The sequence below is a fragment of the Leptidea sinapis genome, chromosome 1 (genome assembly GCF_905404315.1).
Source record: "Leptidea sinapis chromosome 1, ilLepSina1.1, whole genome shotgun sequence".
Lineage (NCBI taxonomy): Eukaryota > Metazoa > Arthropoda > Insecta > Lepidoptera > Pieridae > Leptidea > Leptidea sinapis.
In genome coordinates, this window is record NC_066265.1 from 15,776,099 (window position 1) to 15,798,093 (window position 21,995).

At 36.3% G+C, this 21,995-nt stretch overlaps 2 protein-coding genes and 1 long non-coding RNA gene across 3 annotated transcripts in view; 1 reads left to right on the forward strand and 2 right to left on the reverse strand.

Annotated features, from left to right (window-relative positions):
• Nucleotides 1-4,536: 4,536 nt before the first annotated feature.
• LOC126965564 (uncharacterized) lies at nucleotides 4,537-9,929 on the reverse strand. Its single transcript, XR_007729564.1, has 4 exons — nucleotides 9,794-9,929; nucleotides 7,947-8,295; nucleotides 6,680-6,787; nucleotides 4,537-5,350 (listed from the first exon to the last, which is right to left on the reverse strand). It is a non-coding gene; the product is annotated as an uncharacterized LOC126965564 (long non-coding RNA).
• A 1,687-nt stretch (nucleotides 9,930-11,616) lies between these two features.
• On the reverse strand, nucleotides 11,617-13,369 carry LOC126965459 (uncharacterized). Its single transcript, XM_050809090.1, has 2 exons — nucleotides 13,249-13,369; nucleotides 11,617-12,474 (listed from the first exon to the last, which is right to left on the reverse strand). Exons 1-2 carry the CDS (start codon nucleotides 13,280-13,282, stop codon nucleotides 11,738-11,740), a joined length of 771 nt encoding a protein of 256 aa, XP_050665047.1. The 5' UTR covers nucleotides 13,283-13,369; the 3' UTR covers nucleotides 11,617-11,737.
• Nucleotides 13,370-18,307: 4,938 nt separating this feature from the next.
• LOC126965168 (uncharacterized) overlaps nucleotides 18,308-21,995 on the forward strand; it is a 320,537-nt gene continuing 316,849 nt past the window's right edge. The window contains exon 1 of the mRNA XM_050808616.1: nucleotides 18,308-18,467. The gene's annotated coding sequence lies outside the window, so the exon portion shown is untranslated. The remainder of the gene's footprint in view (nucleotides 18,468-21,995) is intronic.

A 21,995-nucleotide genomic window follows, 5' to 3' on the forward strand; every position in this document is an offset into this window, starting at 1 on the left:
TCATTTTAAATTATTCTTTCAATTTGATTTCTGAACGACTGGGGGACACATCAAATGAAAAACAAAATTATTGTTTTTATTTGATGTGTCTTTTGTGTTTTTATTCCGAGCATTTTCACATTTATTTACCTTTTAAACCTTCTCTGGACTTCCACAAATAATTCAAGACCAAAATTAGCCAAACAGCCGTTCTCGAGTTTTAGCGAGACTAACGAACAGCAATTCATTTTTATATATAGAGATAATGAATAGGAATTAATTGACAAAAATTTCATTTGAAAAACTAAAATCTACAAATTATGATATAATAGGTATATAGAAAAATAATAAATAATAGTTAAAAAAATCTAAAAAACACTCTTATTATAGAAAACCGACTAAAAAAATTGAAAATAAATTTAAAATAAACATATTAGTTAGTACTTATTATTGACTTATTATAATTCCTGCCTCATAGACGATAAATGAAAATTATATAAATTAACAAAAAGATTATTTTACAATTAATGAAATATATCAAATTAATGTATTGTCATCGATCCTCTAAAAATCTTCGAAGTTTGAACAAAATCTGGCAGTTTAAAGTGGGTCAAAATCGCACCCAAATGAGTCGGTTACAACCAAACATACATACAGGTGAAGCTAATAAAAAGCGCGTAAAAATGTAATCTGAAAACACAGTTAATCACTCGTGTAAAGTATTTTATTTACTTATATATATTTCAGTGCTAAAATTAAGTATGTTATGAGCATGTTTGCTTCAGCCTTATGTAGTGGAATCGCCACATTAAGGTGGTTTCTGAACATCATCTTCATCAATCTCCTGAGCTTTAGCATTAATCTGGAACATTCTTTGCGTAATATATTCGACGTCCATATTGGCGCTGACGATTCTATCGTAGACAAGAACATAGAAAAAGAACTTGTGTGTGTGATGGAACTTCATCATAGTGTTCATCAAGCCGTCGATCTTATTCCTAATTTCATTCAGGGAACTGTATAACATTGCGATTTGATACGATGGTAAATGGCCGCGCGCTTTTCGATACGGCCTTGTTTTCTCTAATCTATATCTAGTGGCATACACAGACTGTTTCATGAGGTCCATTGTTTTATTAATCAAAAACGGATCGTTGCGGTTCGCCTCAAGCCACCACCGTCTCATAGAGTCTGTTTTATATACTTTCTGTATCGTAGCATCGACTACCGGTCTCATGTTTGGATCGGCGATTAGGTTCACGTCAACATAGTCTTTGTTGAGTTCGTCATCTGTGAGATTACCATAGAGATAGTCAAATACTTCCCCGTCCGTTAAATTTCGTTTAGTATCAGCGGTTATGTTAAAACGCAATACATCTAACATTGTATCCGTTGAAGCGATGGTAATAAGACGGTAAACTGAAAAATAAATTTAACATCGTCTGTTATTCTTAATCTAAGTGTAGATTTAATTGTTTAGGACTAGGTAAGTATCGCCTGTACTACTCGTATGGATACTAGACAACGTTATCATTAATACAATATAGTTACATAAATATCAATGCCTCGGAAACAAACATTCATCATATAAATGTTTGTACCTACCTACCGGGATTTCAAGGCAGGGTCACTAACCACTGGTCTAGGCCCCTAGGCCGTCAACATCCATATTATTTTTTTTTTTGATATCGTAGCTGAATGAGTCAGTCCGTCATTAGCTACCTACCCTTATCTAGCCAAAGAGCTGGTTATATGGTAATATACGTCTCCACAGTTACAGGGTTAGAGTAACCCTAGTCTTGAACTAGTCAAACTATAAGGATGAACGGGCTCTAGTCGATCACGCTGGCCAAGCTCGATTTAGTGTTTACATTTGATGTTTTTCGCCGGACTGTGGAGGTTTCCTTACACTATTTACCTTCAGAGACCGAAGGAGTGATGACATACATATAAATTAGAAAATAGAAAACACTTTAAGATTGGTATCGGTAGGTATAATATTCCCAAAAAACACCCCATACAATATAATGGATTTGTCAAGAGTTCTCTAAAAATAATATGATTTATTCCGGTTCAGCAACAAACCATTTGCAAAATAATTGCTCATTATATATGAATTGAACATTTCAGCATCAGTTTATTAATAATAACAAATTATCAATATATCGAATATTGAAAAAAATTTTTAATGAACCTTAATGAAACTATCGTTATTTAACTGTTTAAGTGTTTAAAAAAATTGTAAGCTAAATAAATAATACCCACTGAGTAATAAGAAACACAAGGCTATAACGATCGTAAGCGCGTCATTAAAAAATTTGTTTAAATTTGAAATTATTGAAATGCTTAAAACATAAAAAAAAATCCGATTTGAAATCGAGCCTATATCAACCACTCTGTTCAATGTTCAAAATATTAGATGATTTATATACGGTATTGATATTGGATTTCCAAAAAAAACACCATACGATAGTGTGCATTTGTTAACGAGTTCTCAAAAATAACTGATTTGTTCCGGTAGAGCAAGATAAATGATTATGTATGAATTGAATATTTCAGCATCAGTTTATTAAAATGAAATAAAAAATTAACAATACAAAAAATATATGTATGTAACGTACCTATCGATACTTAACGATAAGTGAGTCTAAACTATTATGAACTAAATAATTACTTAATACTCACAAAATAATAAGAAGCACAACGCCATAACGATCCTAAACACATTATAAATTTTAATTATATTTGGTTCTAATCGCTGAATGTATTAAAGTTGTCGTAAGACCATAAAACAATATAATTAGAGAATGAGGTACTGTGCAGCTTAAATTAAAAAAGTATACGTATTATCCGCGCAAAACATTCGGTAGACGTCGCCATTTTAATGATCCCAATTTCAGGCACTTCAGAAATCACCAATCAAAAATCGCCTCTTTACTGTCTACGTTAATATAACAAGGTTCCGACCCTGTTCCCTGTCCTTCAGAAAAACATCAGTTGGTCATTGATTCCACAAAGTGGCTGTGCGAGGGATGCAATTTCTTGCAAAATGCGCGGTTGTAGAATGCCAGATGTCAACGTGATGCGGGTGGTATTTAGCATTTTGACGTAGATAATATCCGGTGGTAGAAGTCGGTTGCTGCTCCTCTGAGCACTCCCCGCGATAAATGCGGTAGAAGATGCAGAGAAAACCCACATCTTCACGCAACGTCAAAGAATTAAGCCGATCCGAGATGTTCCGAGCCACTCTTCGTATTGTATTCGGTCAAATTAGCAGAGCTGGTACTGGGAAGCGGCCGCCCAGAGGTGAGAACAAAAAAGTAGTTCGTGTGAGAGTTTTAAAGAGACCGATTTGGCCTTCTCGCCTATAGGATGGCAGTTTTGCTATAAGCGCTCTGTGCTAAAGCTTATCGAAGGCCTTCGCTACGTCTAAACTCACCGCCAACGCCGGTCCTTTCGATTCAACCGCTTCATCCGAGCGACTCTGGCATCCCAAGAGCTGGTGGTTGAGGATCGATTCCTTAACTTTGGAGAATATGAAGGTAATGGCAGTAGGGCGGTAGTTGGACGGATGGAAGAGTATACGTTTCTTAGGGATCAAGCGCACTAAAGTCGCCTTCTACAATTTTGCAACCACGCCTGATGAGAAGGAGTACCGCGGAATATTCTAGTTGGACACGAAAATAGAGCCCAGTCTCTATGCAGCATTGGCGAGTGACCAGAACGCACGAGTTCTCAAGGGAAGGCGTGCAAGTCTCTCGCCAAGTTTTGCCTTTGTGCTTCGACTTCACCTCAACAATGACTCTTTTGATGCCCGTGCGCATATAGGGACGAATATACAGAGCAGCCGTCCGACCGGCCATGAAATACGGAGCCGAATGCTGGCCACACAAAAAGGAGCATGAAAATCAATAACACTTCGCAGAGATGAAGATGCTCAGGTGGGCAGGTGGTATAACTAGGTTGGATCACGACAGAAACACACAAGAGGCATCCTCAAACTGATACCTATGCCAGATAAACTACAGGAGAGACGTCTGCGGTTTTACGGACACGTTATTAGGCGACCATTCGACCGCATGATCACAAAAGTGCTAGATATAGAAACTAAAACCCGACAATGGGGAAGACCCCGAATCACTTGGATGTCTGTAGTAAATAAGAACCTCAAAGGAGCCCAATTAGACTCAGCCACCTGGATATGGAGGGTAAATAGAATGGGAGAGGGCCAGGAAAAGAAGGTTACATTTTTTTTGCCACTTCATCTCATTAAAGGGCTTTATCAAAGTGATTGTAATGTAATGGTTTGTCTATATCTGTAGCTTTAACATTAATTATTGTTAGTTTCGACTTAAATAAATAAATTATATTTGTTTAAATATCTACTTTCAAGGCTCCATTTTTGATGGATTTAAAATTGTACATAGTTTCAGTCCAAAATAATCTCCCTTGTATCCTAAATAAATCCATGCCTGTAAACTTATTTCCAAATAGTGAGTGGGGTCGTCTGTTACATACTAATATTAAACATTAAAACCACAAATATTATTTATTATTAGTTATTATTTAATAAGTTCACTAAGACAAATACAGACTTGGACATTCAACCAAAACTATATTAGCTCCACGGTAGACCGACCCGAATGAGCCAGAGAAGGCGATATTTATATAAAAGTGTGTTCTCAAGGATGACCTTCATTACCCAAAGGGTACAAATTTAACCCATAGTACCAGCCGAATACGTACTTGCATTTAACCCTGTTACTTTATTCTTTATTTAAATTTATTTATTTATTTAAATTACTGACAAAAGATAATGGTAAATATCCGACATTAAGTCCGTAACTATTTGTTTTTTAGTGACAAGAAGGGACAAGATGAGCAGGACTTTCAGCTGATGGTAATTGATACGCCCTGCCCATTACAATGCAGTGCTGCTCAGGATTTTCGAAAAATCCAACAATTCTGAGTGGCACTACAATTGGGCTCGTCTCCTTGAGACATAAGATGTTAAGTCTCGTTTGCTCAGTAATTTCACTAGCTACGGCGCTCTTCTGAAACACAATAATGTTTAGACATTACTGCTTCACGGCAGAAATAGGCGCCGTTGTGGTACCCATAATCTAGCCGGCATCCTGTGCAAAGGAGCCTCCCACTGGTAAGCTGTTATGATGATTAGTAGAATCGTTGGAACTCATCGGCCCAATATATATGATCACTGGGCCTCAAGTTAGGAATGTCATGTGCTTGATTATATTTTTCATGGAGTTTCACCAGCACCCACCAAAGGTACAGGAAGTCTACGTGTAGCTTCGCTGCGTAGTGGTGGAGGATCAGGTACGGATTGAGCATCTTGATATTATTCTTCGGCCTGTGGGTATATATATCGGAGAATTAGAATATAAAAGTATACATATATGGCCTGTATGATTATATTCTACTCTGTGTATTGGGCTGAACTGATGGCGAACGTCATCTTTCAAAGTGTGTTTGAAGTTGTCACTGTGTACGTCACTGTCGGTGACGTGATTGAAGTTAGTTATTATTGTCCATCAGTAGAGCGCTCATTTAGAAGTAGCATTCGTCTTCAAGCTAGCGCGCGCGCCGGTTGTGCGCACTGATTGACTTAAATAACATGGTGGATACCAACACCGTGACGCCCGATTTTAAATCCAAATAAATCTCCGAGATATATTTATTTAAAAACTGAGTTTTATTGAAGTGAAACTTCTTTGCGCGCTAATGCGTAAAAGGGTATTTTTTTACGGATGAAACGCAATAAAGTGACACGAAAATGGGGGACGATTTTGTCGTTTGACGGCTAGGACCTTTTAATATTTACAAATAACATGCGGCCAGCGGCACTCGTCATTTGAGAATTAAATATAACATTTTTCATAACACATAAAATATAAATATTTCATTCATTCTCTTTTCTTACTTAAAAAACATTATTATTAATAACTAATACTGACAAAAACATTTGATTTAGAGAACAGATAATTATAAATAAACAAGATTTGACTATTAGTTTGCCAAAGAAGTTCTAACCTGTATACTTTGTACGTACGCAATCTGTCTATCAATTTAAAAATATCACTACGATTTTGTCTATAAGTACATACTTAGATTAATGTTTGGTCTCTGCTGCGCTCCAATTAGATAGATAGATAGAGTCTCCAGATAGCGCAGACATAGTCGAAATTGCGGCAACTATATACACGAAAACAGCGATTACGAAAATTCGCCACCGCCCGCACCTGTCTCAGTCCCCTTTGTCGTCATACCCCCGCGCCCCTGTACCGCGCAGGCGAGAACTCAGATAAACGGTCAGCCTATAATACTACGCCCGTAGGCGTACTCGAGCAAGTCTCGTGTGGTCTGGTGGCGAACAATGTGTGACGTTCACGTGTCAAAATGTCATATTCTGTCAAACTTTTAATGAATTTCAATGTAATAACCTGAACCGTATGTTACAAGATGCAGGCACACAAGCATCTAATAGTTGCCGCAATAAAGAAACTATTGTGCTTAGTTAGTGCGGTATCTAAATGTAGCGCAGCGAAGACCAATCCATAATCTAAAGATTCAGAATTCTGAGCGGCACTTGTTGATGTGTTATTGAAGTCCTAGGACATGACTGAAGTTGTGGATGAGAACTCTTAATGATCAATTCAATAGGAACGCTCATAAGCCTCACCTCATTCTCTCCATAGTGTTATAAATATCGTGAATCTTTTTCCAAATTCTTCTGATCGTTCTGTAGAGGAATGCGATACGATACGACGTATCCTTCGAATTGAAATATCTAGAAATGTTTTTTTTTTTAATAAAAAGTCAAGTTCTCTCAAGTATAAAAATAACCTTTTGCTTCAAAGGGTTATTTATATACTTGAGAGAATGTAATAATATATTTGCCTGCAGATTCATTGAATGTAACAGTGACTGTCAAACACTTATTGCGAGTAGAGTTTGGGTGACATACTCGCAGCCATTTGTATTATACGTCAAGATTAGTTCTCTGGACGCTCGCGAGTGGCGCTTCAAATAGGCACAAAAATTTGCTGTTAAACATATGGAACAGCCTGTCCAGTGGTATTTATACAGGCTAGTGACTTGCTATATACATAGTCTTACAATATACTGACATATAGACAAACCAAGAAAGCGAGAAGAAGTTCTCTAACGGAGGTACAGCAAGATACTTACCATTTACTTTAAATGCCTAGTGTGACCGCGCTCCACCTGGGGTGAAGAATAGAAACCACTTCTTTTTTTTATGAAAATAAGAGACGAGACGAGCCGGACGTTCAGCTGATGTTACTTGATACGCCCTGGCCATTAAAATGCTGTGCCGCTCAGGATTCTTGAAAGACCCAAACGTTCTGAGTGGCACTACAACTGCGCTCGTCTGTCATTTCTTCGTCGTCAACTGGTAATGAAACTACAAACCGTACTGACGCAACGGGACGACGAGAGGGTGAAAGGGGAACGGGAGGAGGCTTCACGTTCCAACGAGGTGCAGAGATAATGTAACCGGGTAGTACCTATATTCTTTTGTTATTAAGTCTAAGGTTATTACACGAATTTTCATTCCTATAACAATATTTTATTAAAACGTCTTAGTATTGTCTATAATTTTTTTTTTGGTTTAAGGAGGACAAACTAGTGTGCGGGTCACCTGGTGTTAAGTAATCACCGCCGCCCACATTCTCTTGCACAGAGGAATCACAGAGGAGCGTTGCCGGCCTTTAAGGAAGGTGTACGTGCTTTTTTTGAAATCCGTATTGACCCGGAAACGCCGCACAAGGAAGCTCATTCCACAGCTTTGTAGTACGTGGAAGAAAGGACGGTGAAATCAGCACTGTGGAGGACCGCCACACATCCAGATGGTGGAGATGATATCCTAATTTGTGGCTTGTCGTGCGAAGGTGGAATCCGGCAATAATGAAACGTAAATATGCTACCTTTCATTCTCTAATTGCTGTAACTTATGTCTTGCCATGTAAATAGTCTGCAGCATAATGTCCAACACCTTCATCTTCGCCATATGTAATGACGCCTCTTGGTACTCATAATATGAACCCACCCAAATTTGACGTCTCGTATCATTCACGAACGTTTCATTGCTGGTTGGCCGGGGCATCTTTTTCCAAAGTTTTTTGATATCGACCTTTTCTACATCAATGGATACATTTCTAGCGATTAAATCATGATGTTTTAGTGCACTTATGTTTAGTGGTTCGACATCAAATTGGAATAGGTCACCAATGTCGGGAAATAGTTTTTCTTGGCATGATATGCAAGGCAGAAAACCTGTAATAGAGTTTAGTAGTAAGCTCAAGTAGTGTTCACCCGACATTAAGTGTGCTTCCTCGCGTGAATTTTATACAATAATTATAGCAATTTCTTAAAAATTTCGTGTATCATTCATTCATCATTTAAATTAAATACATTTATAAATTACGATAACTAATATAAATATAACGTTAATAACGTTATTGTTTACCTGTTTCATCAACAAGTTGATAAACATCCTAACCCTTCCCTCAAAATACATATATATCAATATAATTTATGTTAGAGCAAATACTAATTACTAAATTCAAGATAAATGTGATTTGAATTCATTCAATTCAAGAGAAATAATAAACTGTACGTGCCATTTAATATGCATGGTAGAGTGCAGGGCTCCATTATTTTATTTTTATGAAAATAAAGGACAAGACGAGCATGACATTTAGCTGATAGTAATTGATACGCCCTGCCCATAACAATGCAGTTCTCAGGATCCGAATCCTTTCAGGATTCTCGAAAAACCCCAAAGATACTGAGCGGCTCTATAACTGCGCTCATCACCTTGAGTCATAAGATGTTAAGTCTCATTTGCCCAGGAATTTCAATATCTACGGCGCCCTTCAGAGCGAAACACAGTAATGCTTACAGTTGTGGTACCCTTTATGGTTATTCAATTTTATATTAGATAATAATAATAATATTGACACACTTTTTACACAAATAATCTTGCCCCAAATTAAGCATATATAGCTTGTGTTATGGGTAGCAAGACAACGATATATTTAATACAATATACTTACTTAAACATACTTAAATATATATAAACATACATAAATACATTTAAACATCCATGACTCGGAAACAAACATCCATATTCATCATATAAATGCTTGCACCTATCGGGATTCGAACCCGGGATCTCTAGCTTAGTAGGTAGGATCGCTAACCACTGGGCTATACAGGTCGTCAATATACTACGACGCAGTACAAATTCTAGACATATATTAAAGCTTCTTTAACAAATAGGTTATAGTATAGTACATTATGTAGAGGATAATGATGCATGATCTTGTCTGGTTCTGCGCAGGCCACCAATTTGTATAATATTTTAATAAGTAGGCTAGGCTGTTATATCATTTAAAAGTTGAGCTGAGAGTTTCTTATCAGTTCTTCTCCCATGTCATGTCCTCTTTACGCACTGATGTAGCTTATGACGTGTGATGTGATATTGTCACTTCCTATGGTAATCCATATATTTTGTATTGTATTATTTTCTAACTCGACGTATTTCTTCTGATGTAATATAATAATTTTCATATGATAATTCAATTTTATATCGTGCGTTCGATCCGTATTCAAAGATTTTATTTGTCAAATGTCAAATGTTGCAACAATATTCGAACTTGATTGATCTACTGCAAACACGTAACAAACCTCAGCCCGTCCTTAGAGCCCGTCTTACCTGTCACCCCATAAACTTATTATTGACTACAATTATAATTTTTAAATCTTTTACCTAGCAATGATAATGTTATGCAGGTAATAAATTTCATTTTCTTCTATTTATGTCACACAATAATTTCATTTTATTTTCCAATTTACCAATCTTGAAGTTCCAATTAATGTTCCACTGAAACTTTTAGTAAAATCTATAAGTGAAACAGCAATTAAATTCATATTGTTAATTTGCCAATCAGCATTTTCCGCAACGAATTTGCTCTATAAAATATTTGAGAGTTCCGTACGTGAAAATGTGTAATTGTTAAAATGATCGCGGATAGAGGGAATCAAAATTATTCAAGCACTACTCGTATTTTTGTTTCGATCTAGTCTTGCATCTATTTGTTTTGTACAAAAGTAATCTAAAACTATACATTTTGTAGGAGTTTCCAAAAATATTCATAAATTATCAAAGTTGTTTTTTTTCACGTATAAAAACCTGTGGAATGAGCTTTCTAGTGCGGTGTTTCCGGGACGATACGACATGGGTACCTTCAAATAAAGCATATACCTTCCGCGGCGGCAACGCTCCTGTCATTCGTCTGATGTTGCAAGCAAATGTGGGTGGCGGTAATCACTTAACCCCATGTGACACGTGCGTTCATTTGTCCTCCTCTTGCGTAAAAAAAATTCGGTCGGAACCACCCTCCCACAGAAAACCGGTGTGAAGTAGCAGCCTAGTGCTGCTATATTTCGCATAGGTTAGTGTCAAGGACCGGAGTCCGTCCACCACTACCTTGAGATGGCGCAGCTGGCCTTGTTTTTCCTTACGGAGAAGCAGATATCTCGTCCGTGTGGAGCGACACGGCATACTTAACATACCCCGGTTACAAAATTGAGCATAATCTTTGCCTCGTGCTATTTGTGTTTGTTAGGAAGGATATCTGCTGTCGCTGTAACAATCGGTAATTTCCAGGGTCCTCTCTACTCTTTAGCTGCGTGTATCTACAGGAAACCTGTAATGATTGCACAGAAACGGATTATCTCATGGGCTGCGTGCAAATGGCAATTGACGAAGTGCTTGCACAGATCCCCTCCGCTGAAATTGTAGTCTTAGGTGACTTCGTCGGGCACAATGCCGAATGGCTTGGGTCACGTACGTACTACGCAGGGTGATCTGTGCATAATTTTGCATTGGCGTATGGTCTGTCCCAATTAGTTGAGTCGGCAATGCGGCTCCCAGGCATGGAAGCTACAAGTAATCCTTAGATATAGTTCTGCTGCTTACTCCTTATCCCGATAGTTACCAGGCCTCTGTGGACGCCCCTCTCAGAACAAGTGTGATCAAGTAATGGTCCGATCATTGCTTGATCACACCAGCCGCGTTTGGCACTACAAGTAAACAGATTGGGATAGGGTGCGTTCCTTTTTGCCATCCTACCCTTGAGGTGAGGTTTGTTTCCCTTCGGTTGATCCCAGTACCTGTGCCGTTGCAGTGACCGAAGTGTAGTATCACTACAGGGCATGGATATTTTCATACCAAGCTCTGTAGTACTGATCGGTGGCAGATCACAGCACTGGTTCGATGCGTTAGTTAAATCAGTATGTAAGAAACCGGCGCATTGAACCTGAGTTGCGGCGCGGTGCACGAAAGAGGGCTGCAAATCAACAAACTTCCAATTCTCCTTCTGATTGCTACTTAACAAATCTTCCAAATTATTGTGTTTTAGATAAATTAAATCTTTTAGTAACTACAAACTGAGGACCTTGACGGGTTCGAGGCCCGCATCGTTCATAAAATGTTGTTTTCAGTTTTATTTTTTGTAGTCAGCAGCAACTTTTAAATTTACCTGTGCTATTGATATATTGAATGACTTAACAGATCAAAAAGTTCTTTATTGAAATGGTTTATGGAAGTGGTTGAAATTATAATGGAAAAATAATAAATATAATTTAAAAAATACGAAAATATTATCAAAACTATAAAATTTCGGTTTATCAGTCGTTCTAATATTTGCTTCTAATCAACAAACTTCCAATTCTCCTTCTGATTGGTCAGATTGCTACTTAACAAATCTTCCAAATTATTGTGATTCAGATATATTAAATCTATGAGTAACTCCGTTTCATACCGCAAACTGAGGACTCTTTCTTGGGCATAAACAAATTCCGTTAGAGTGTACCGCGTCCATCGTTTTCGATTTAAGGTGCAGTCCCTATATGCTTTCGTTGTAACTCGAGCGAACGTTTTACAAGCCTGGTCAGTTTTGCTTATAAGAAAACCCATTTTATAGACTGGGTGCGTATTAAACTGTTTTCTTATTATCTGCATAATTACCATTTTATTTCTTGCTTGGTAAATAGATTGTTTCATGAGCTCATAGATTCTTCGTCGAACATTATAAGGATCAAAATAATTATTAACTAAATCTCCAGGTGGTTGCCATCGTCTTCCGTCCTTTTTAGTAATTATTTTGGGATCACCATTTGGAAATTTGATGTTCAAAAGATCATCTGTTGCATCTATACTTTGAAAAACTTCTTTTAATTCTTCGGATACGTTGTTCAGTCCTTGAGCTTTTCTTCGTTTCGAGATGTCTTCCCAAACTCGGCTTAATTTGTATTTTTCTAAATAATCTTTAAATGTCCAGTTGCTTTTAATAGCCTCTGTATTGGTCCATTTGGGAATAATTGTAGTTTGATTAACATTATTTGTAGCAGATTCAATTGATAAAACAATTGTATATAATAAGAAACCTGTAATAATTTGTAAAATTTTAAACGAGTTTCTAAATCAGAGATTTAATCTAAATCTAGTCATGGAATACAGTTAAATGCGCTACGTCATAACTAGTAAGCGAGAATGAAGAAGGAAAAGGTAGCTAACCAGTGGGAGGCTCCTTTGCACAGGATGGCGGCTAGATTATGCGTACCACAACGGCGCCTATATCTGCCATGAAGTAGTAATGTGTAAAAATTACTGTGTTTCGGTCTGAAGGGCGCCGTAGCTAGTGAAATAACTGGGCAAATGAGACTTAACATCTTATGTCTCAAGGTGACGAGCGCAATTGTAGTGGCGCCCAGAATTTTTGGGCTTTTCAAGAATCCTGAACGTCCTGCTCGTCTCGTCCCGTATTTTCATAAAAAAATACTTTTAAATAGCAATCTGCAAAGCCACGTTAGCCTGCCCTCACAAGGATTTTACGCAGAGAAGTTCATAATATGACTCACTCTGTACCTATAATACAATTTTTAACAGTCATAGAATCGCTCCCTCTATTCGTCTCATAAAGTCTATTTTTTCACATCTATATAAATTTAATAGTAGTATAAGGAAAAGCTGTATATGTACAGACGTTAATATTTTTTTTAAGAACCGACCGTAAACTTACGCTCGCTTCTAAAGTAACTTATACGATTTGACCTCGCTAGTACATCCAAACTTCGACTGTCCCTTGATTTCTATTTACATCAATTTTAGTAGATTTCTAACGCTCCATCAAATTTTATTTATCTTATATTAACACTTACAGTGAAAAATCATAATAATAAGTACAGCTGTCATAATTTTTTTATGAGCGTTTATATTATTGTTAATAATTTACTGTTCGATGCACTATTGTTGTTGTTGTTTAATCTTCAGTAATACTTCATTACAAACGAGTATTTGTAATTAGTAGTTTATGACGCGATTCAATATTATCGGATAACAGCTAATGATATATCGCTTGAACATGAATTATAAATCGCTTATGTGGTGCGTGTGGTGTCGCACCAGAATACCACCACCCCATCTCCTCCGTTGGGTGTCGTAAGAGAAAACTAAGGGATACAAAAAATGGAGGATGGGCAGCAGCATCTTCCGAAGAGAACACCACCATCAACTGCAATCGTCGCCAAGCGTGGCGATTATAATAAAACTCCCCAAAATAAAAACATGTCATGATGGGGCTGCATTAAACAAAATCATTAAAAAAATTAACAAAAAAACAACCGACTTCAAAAACACTATTCCAAAATATTCAATATAATATGCACTAAAAAGAATAAAAATAATTGCATATTTTTATAACATCTAATTAATATAATTCTAGTTACGATTATTCTTATTTTTGGAATCAGTGTCGTGTGTGTCCCGCCGCGGCCCCGCGCTCTCCTCTCGCCTCCTCAAATCACGCGTGCGGCTCAAGCACATCTCACCTATAACTATGCATGTAGTTAAAAGCCCTCCTTGGCTGACGCCGACTTAAAATACTAAGTTTTTTTATGGTTCTCTCATGGTATCCATTGTTATATTTGGACCAAAATCGGTTCACCTAGTCGAAAGTTCTGAGATAACAAAAATAAACAAAAAGAACATACCGACGAATTGAGAACCTCCTCCTTTTTTGAAGTTGGTTAAAAAATCATAATAGAAATAAGATATGTATTAAATTGCCGTTTTGGCGAGCTCTGAGTTATAATTTTGTCCAATTGTTGCGAGATTTTAAAGTTTAACACGACAGCTAGAACATTCTAGATTTAAAAATGTACAGCATTGGATTGTCTAATTTGAATTGTTTTTTTATTCGACTTTAAAATAAATGTCGAATATAATAAATTTGATCTAAATGGCGTAATATTGATCGGAGGATTAAGCGGAGCTTTTAGGAATAGGATAGAAATCCAATATTTAGAAATCCTCTGACCTCCTCTAGCATCAGAGTGGACCCTAGGAAAAAATGTATGTATAAAAAAACTTCTCTTGAAGAACAAATGCCAAGGAAATTGCACATCAAGATGTAATGATGGCAGAATTTGTGAAGTCTAGAACCAAGTTTTCTAACGCAAAGGCACCTCTCCAGCACGAAAAGGGAGCTATTTCTACGTGAAAACTCGCAGCAAAAACGCTTCTTGCTGCAAGCGTGAGGCAAATTGATTTAAATTTCGAACCCCACGTGACCATTCATCCGGGAATTACACCGCGTTAAAAAAATAAACAATGCGATCCGGTGCGTTTCGAAACTCATTTTAGCCTAGCGTATTATCTCATTGCCACAATGATATTTATAATAAACATTGTTAAATATTATCTTAATTGTTTCTCTTACTATAACCTAAAACACTTTTCTCTCTAGTGGAGGTGAAAAGTTTCATACGAGAGCAAATTTTTTTTTGTCTTGTGCCTTTAAATCACTCACTTCCTCAGTAGTCTATATTAGAATCTTACTTCGCCAATTCGTGATATAAAGTCAGCACTCGCAGCAAAAAATAACTTTGCTCACTTGTTGAACAAATAACTATTCCTTGAGATGGCAGAAATATTAACGAGCGTAAATACTTAATTAAATAAACAGATTTTACCGAACAAGAAAATGTTTGAATTTTTTCGTTTTTCACAATTTTATACCTAATTCAACCCCTAATATTACAATGAAAAGTATTATTTATTTGATAACAAAGACTGGGTAAGAAATTACGAATAAAACGTTACAAACTATTATTGATCACCCATAACACACTGAATGTCTACTTTATCATTCAGTTCCTGAATGCCCCAATGGATCAACTGCGCTATTGTTGAAATTATAAATTTGCGCGGCGGCCATCTAGGATTTAAAAAATTATCCCAAATTCGTTCTCTGCACCCTCAAGAACCTCGGATACGATATCCATATTGTTGAAATCATAATTTTGCGCGGCGGCCATCTAGGATTTAAAAAATGATCCCAAATTCGTTCTCTGCACCCTCAAGAACCACGGATATGATATCCATGTTGTTGAAATCATAATTTTACGCGGCGGCCATCTAGGATATAAAAATTATCCCAAATTCGTTCTCTGCACCCTCAAGAACCTCGGATACGATATCCATATTGTTGAAATCATAATTTTGCGCGGCGGCCATCTAGGATTTAAAAAATGATCCCAAATTCGTTCTCTGCACCCTCAAGAACCTCGGATATGATATCCATGTTGTTGAAATCATAATTTTACGCGGCGGCCATCTAGGATATAAAAATTATCCCAAATTCGTTCTCTGCACCCTCAAGAACATCGGATACGATATCCATATTGTTGAAATCATATTGTAGGTATATTGATCGCCTAATGATATATTGAGCCTTACCCCCTTATTCATAAAGTCTGCTAACTTAAAGCATTGCTAATCCGCACTCTGTCTTCTTCTATTGACATAAGTCAGAATGAGAAAAAACACTCCTTAGCGGCTGTTTAAAGTTAGCGGACCATTATGAATAAGGGGGTTAGTCTTTTACGTATTATGCATTTGTGCATTCAGTTCAGTACTTACCTAGTAGCACAGAACAATAATACTCTTTACCTTTACCCTAGTAGGTATAACAAAGATCAGACGAAGATGTTCTATTTTCCTTGGCAGTTATATTATGTATTCTGTGATAAGACCCAATCAATAAAAAATATATTTACTGACACGAATAAGTCTACAATCAGCTAATACTTAATATTGTTCAAGTTTATCAAAAATTAAAAAAAATGTAACCTAGATTCGTGAACATTTTTAACCTATTATTGGCAAGCGATCTACAGATTTAATTACTGTAAGGATGTATTGTTAAAATTATACCCTACAATTGTGATACAATGTAAAACCAAATCCTCCTTTTATAATTGTTATATTACTTAAATAATTATGTTTTATAACATATCTAGGTACATGTTCACAAGCACATTGAAGAATTTGCTAGAAACTGCGACAATCTTTATAAAGTTTTAAGCAAAAGATTTGGGAGCATTTCAAAATTTTGTAATATTATTGTTATTAATTATTTAAAATTATTTAGTATTATTAGTATCTCATAGTTATTTGGCAAAGTTATGTACACCGTAATTGTTATACATATCAGACACAATACCCTGTAATATATAAAACTAGTTGGTGAGGATAATATGTGTAATGTGGTTGTACTTATTAAATAAATAAATAAACAATCATAATGTTAACACGAGGAACAAACATAAACTTGTATGTTAATCACGGCTAACGGCCGTTTTCAATAACGTATCTCTAATTACTGATACATTGCTGTCTCCGTTTAATGACAAGATACAGTAGTACAATGCTTTATGTCAATAGGTTATTGAAATATAAGTAAGCGTAAAAGGATATATTTGTCTACCTCTAGTAAGTTAAACTAAAGATAGATAGGTTATTGAAAACAGCCGTAAGTCGAGTTAAACTTAAAATAATTGTTAAAAAACGTTTGTATAATAAAGTTTATTGTAACATTAGTGATTTTCTTAATGATAACACAGACTGGGAATTAAGCGAATAGCTCTGTTTTTACTTCGTACCTCATCCATATTTTTATTTAAAAAAAATCCCGCTGAGTTTCTTGCGCCCGTTCTTCTCAGGTCTGAGGAACATGAAGTACAGATGATAAAACATAACTAAAATCATAAATAATTAAAAAGGGGTGTAATATTGGCAGAAGTGAATCGCATTAGTCCCCTGCCATTATACTCTTTGTAAAGGTGACGGTCGATATGAGGTGATCCCTGAATAATTCCTCAACCGGCCAAGACTAAGGGATCTCATATTTTATTTGACTAAAAAGAAAAGCTGGTCAAACGCGACCCCGCTGTAACCATCTGTCCTGCTCTATATCACGCAATTTTATATATCCATCTTTATCGCACCTACCCCTGAAACGGGCAAAGAATATTACAAGAGACGTTCGTAGCTTATTATTTTATACCTAAAACATGACTTATAACTACGGAAATTGAGTTAGTTTTGTTTATTTACACTATATTTATTTTTATTAGATGTTTAATGTAGGTAACAATGTAAATGTTAGTTTTTATGTGAATATTTGTGAAATATATTTAACGACCATTCTTTTGCTTTGTAAATTTAAGTTTGTGTTTAATTTTATGGAACTTTAAGTTAGTTTGTCCTTTATTTAAATTTTACTATATTTTATTAAAGACTGTTTGATTTCCTAAATAAAAAAAATAAAAAAATCATTTACTAGCTGTACTCGATACAGCGTTTTAGGTGAATTAAAAAAAAAACAATCCTTAAATTGTTTTTGAATGGTTGGTTGGTTTTGTAAATAAAGTATATGATTTTATCAAGACTGACACTAATTGAATGAACTTTATACTAAAAAGCATGATTGCGGTTTTTACTAATAATTAGCAACTGTTGGAATATTTAATTCTAAAATGTTTGCTTTACAGGGTACATACAACGTAAATCAAGATAATTTGCGATCATTCGAGATAGCCATGAAAGAGGCTCGAGAAATTTGTAGCATATTATAATGAACTTATATAAAATCAAGAGAAAATAGTATGTACACTATTATTATAAAACGTTACAGATTTCTCCGTTTTTTATGGAAAAAATATGAATGATTATGACAATTACTTCAAAAAGGGAATTAAATTTATTCTTGACTTGGTTTTAACGCAACATTCAGAATTTTACGAGATCTAGAGATTTTTCAAATGCGGTAAAAAATACTGATTAACTCGCTTAATATTTTATATTACTCTTTGACACGTAGTACCGTAGCAACTTCCTACCCCTCAGACCCAGTGAAATACAGAACGTGCTCTGAACAGCACGTGGCTCCGGAGGCCCAGTTAAATAATTACGAAACAATGTGACAACATACCCGCGGAGCCCGTTATGCGATGAAATCCGCCATGTTCCCAGAAACTAATTAGCTAGTGGCTTCAAATTGTGACTTGTGGGCGGAGCTACGTTATTCTAATCACAGGTGAGTGAACGAGAGCTTTTTGACAATTAGCTTTGTAACACAAGCTTTTGTTAAAAATTAACGTTTCGCGCCTTTAATTTGCACCAGTGTGCTAACGAGAGTTGCGTTCTGGCTTTGTTTTTAACACAAACAAAATGGCTCGCCATAATTGTTTGGCCGAGTCTAAATGTTAGCGAAACTTGATAATCGATTCCCTTCAGTTAAGCGTTAGAGCTTAACAATGAAATGTCTTATATTATAAACTCACTAAAACTTTTTTTAGGAGCAAAAACATAACAAAACTATTCTGCAAAAATCAACTGAAACTTTGCAACAAAGTTTTCAAAACTCTATGCAATCGATTGACGGTAGATTGATATATAGAAGAAGATTAGCTTTATTTTATAGAGCATACTGAACATACAGCAATAAGTACCCTTGCCCACCTAATATTAAGAGTGCCTCATGCTTCTTCTTAAGCCCAGCGAGCTTCGTCCTGTGTGCCAACCGAAACAGTACTTCTCCTCTGTCATACAAGTTCATTAAAATATTTACTTTACACATTACTACTTGACGGTAGAGATAGGCGCCGAAATATAAAATATATTATGACCTACCTAATTGAATTTATCTCCAGAATATAGGTCAGGCTGATTAAAACATTCAAAGTATTGGTTTGGTTCTATGACTTTAATGCGGATTATATTTATAATTCTCTTGTGCGGATAATCCGTTAACTTGTTCAGGTAAAAATGCAATATTAAAGAGGTTTCTTACTTTAAGAAAAAACTTTGAAATTCTTCAAAATTGTAACGCGCTGTAAAATTGAAACTCAGAAAGGTCGTCGACGTCTAAAAAAAATTTAAAAGAAAACGATTTTTTGATTAACATTAATGGAAAAGTTAAATATAATATTATTCAAATTACTAAGGAAAATTTTGGCAGAGTTGTTAATTGTATTAGAGTTGAGATAGATATAGTATGAAGATTCAAACGAAAAATATTTCGTAAAACAAAATAATACCCGTCTATTAAATATGTGAACTAAACTAAAAGTCCAATAGCACGAAACTTTCACATGGGAGTAATAATTTAACGGGGAACAGTGAACCCGCGACCCAATTTCCGATAGGGTAATATTTAGCTTGAACAAGAACTGTAACATAAGACTGCATAATACAAAAACAATTACGAATTTTAGTATTAGATGGGATATTCCACCTTCGCACGACACGCCACAAGTTAGGATATCATCCTCACCATCTGGATATTTGGCGGTTCTCCACAGTGCGGTTTTGAAGGAGCTTTCTTCTACGTACTACAAAACTGTGGAATGTGCTCCCTTGTGCGGTGTTTCCGGGATGATACGACATGGGTACCTTCAAAAAAATCGCGTACACCTTCCTTAAAGGGCGGCAACGCTCCTGTGATTCCTATGGTGTTGCAAGAGATTGTGGGCGGCGGTGATCACTTAACAACAGGTACGCTCGTTTGTCCGCCTATTCCATAAAAAAAAAATTGTTTAAGTTTGGGAGTAGTTTAGTTTGACTGGGCTGTTTGAGCACTTGACGTCTTGATTGGGCAATTGTGTTCATCAGTTAATCTTCTTACTCCAACCAGCCCAGCCTGTGCCAGAAAGTTACCTTTTCAGGCTGCTGCAGGCATCTGGGACCGATCCACTATCGGTTAACCTTCAGAGGTTAGGAAATTTGCGGCCGTTGCTCGGCCACGCTCCTTCCAAATTTAGTAACATACGCTTCGTGTTATTTTACATAGAAATTAATAAAATACAAAATACTTACTGATGACATGTGATCCCAGTGTCTTTCTTATTTCTTGTAGTATTATTATTACAAAGTTTTACTACACAACCCGCCATTTAAATTCAATTATTAGCAAAGTTTAACGGAACATGTGGCAAGTCAAGGTGACACATTGTTCGACACTGGCTCAAGTACGCGACTACGCTTGCGGTATCTAGTTGGAGCTCAGCGGAGACCAGTCCTAAATCTAAGCTACATTTTTATGAAAAGTTGAGATAGGTTAGGATCTAAGTTACAACACAACCCAAACCCACAAGTGAGTACAGTCAATTTAAAAATGAAACTTTGATATCAAAATGTGTCTTTGTAGTACCAACAATGGTTTAATACCACCCGCTGGAGTAATATATATTAATGTCTGTGTTGTTGTATTATATTATGTGGTTGTTTTGTGATAGTAAATCAGTTTTATAGCCGCCTTGGGCAGTAGATATGCATTACGATTTGTTTTCTTTCTCAGGCTGCTATTTTCGTACGATTTTTCTTTACCAAGCGAGCATACGGGGCCACTTATGGTTCGCGATCACCGTCCATTTCTTTTTAATGAAAATAAGGGACGAGACGAGCAGGACGTTCAGCTGATGGTAATTGATACGGCCTGTCCATTACAATACAGTGCCGCTCAGGATTCTTTAAAAAAAACCCAAAAATTCTGAGCGGTACTACAACTGCGCTCGTCACCTTGAGACTTAACGTCTCATTTGCACAGTAATTTCACTTGCTACGGTGCCCTCCAGACCGAACCTTACACTACTGTTTCACGGCAGAAATACGCGCCGTTGTGGTACCTATAATCTAGGCGGCATCCGGTGCAGAGGAGCATCCCACTGCTCTATAACAAAGACTTCCAATATTATAAATGTGAATGTAAGTTTGTTTGTTACGCTTTTACACCGGAGCTACTGAACCGATTTTGATGAAATTTGATACAGCGATAGACTAGAGTTTGGGAAAGGATTTGTGAAAAACTGAAATTCACGTCGATGAGCTATAACCAATATGAGGTTTTATTTCCATAGCAATCTTCCTCAAAATTAGATTAATATAATATGTTGCGAACGGGAGCGAAAACGGAAATAGGAACTGGAATAGGATATGAGATAATCTTCAATTACAAACTTGCTTATTATTTTTAAAAACCCGGGCGGGCGGGCATCAGCTAGTAATATATATAGAGTGAATAACATCTCCAACGGAGATACAACAAATTAGAAAAGCTAAGCAAACTGTTACTATAACCGATTTTGATTAACAACTCATAAATATACAAATGTTTCAAGTTTTCTTTAGTGTTAATTCCACCAATATTTGTCTTTAAATAATTCGACACGTGTTTCGCCTCTACACGAGGCATCCTCAGGATAATCTGGCACGAGACTATCAAATAAGCCGGAAGCCGCTCTTTTATACCCTCATCCCATAAAACGACGCGCCGTGATTGGTCGGCTGTTGTGACGTATTACCCCCGGAAGAGATACGCAACAAAGGTGATGGGACCAAATTTGTTTGTTCATTCAACAATGTAAACATGTTATTTTTGTGTTTTATTATTTCTAATTGCTCTAACATAAACAGTCAGCCACGCTTGACATTTGCTCCTTAGTATTTTAATACTTAACACCACTAGGTAACGCCCACATTGATAAGTCAATATTGGTCACGGATTATGTGGCTGTCAGGTTTTCTAAACGACAGTATATAGTTTTAGGTATAATAAAGTATATTA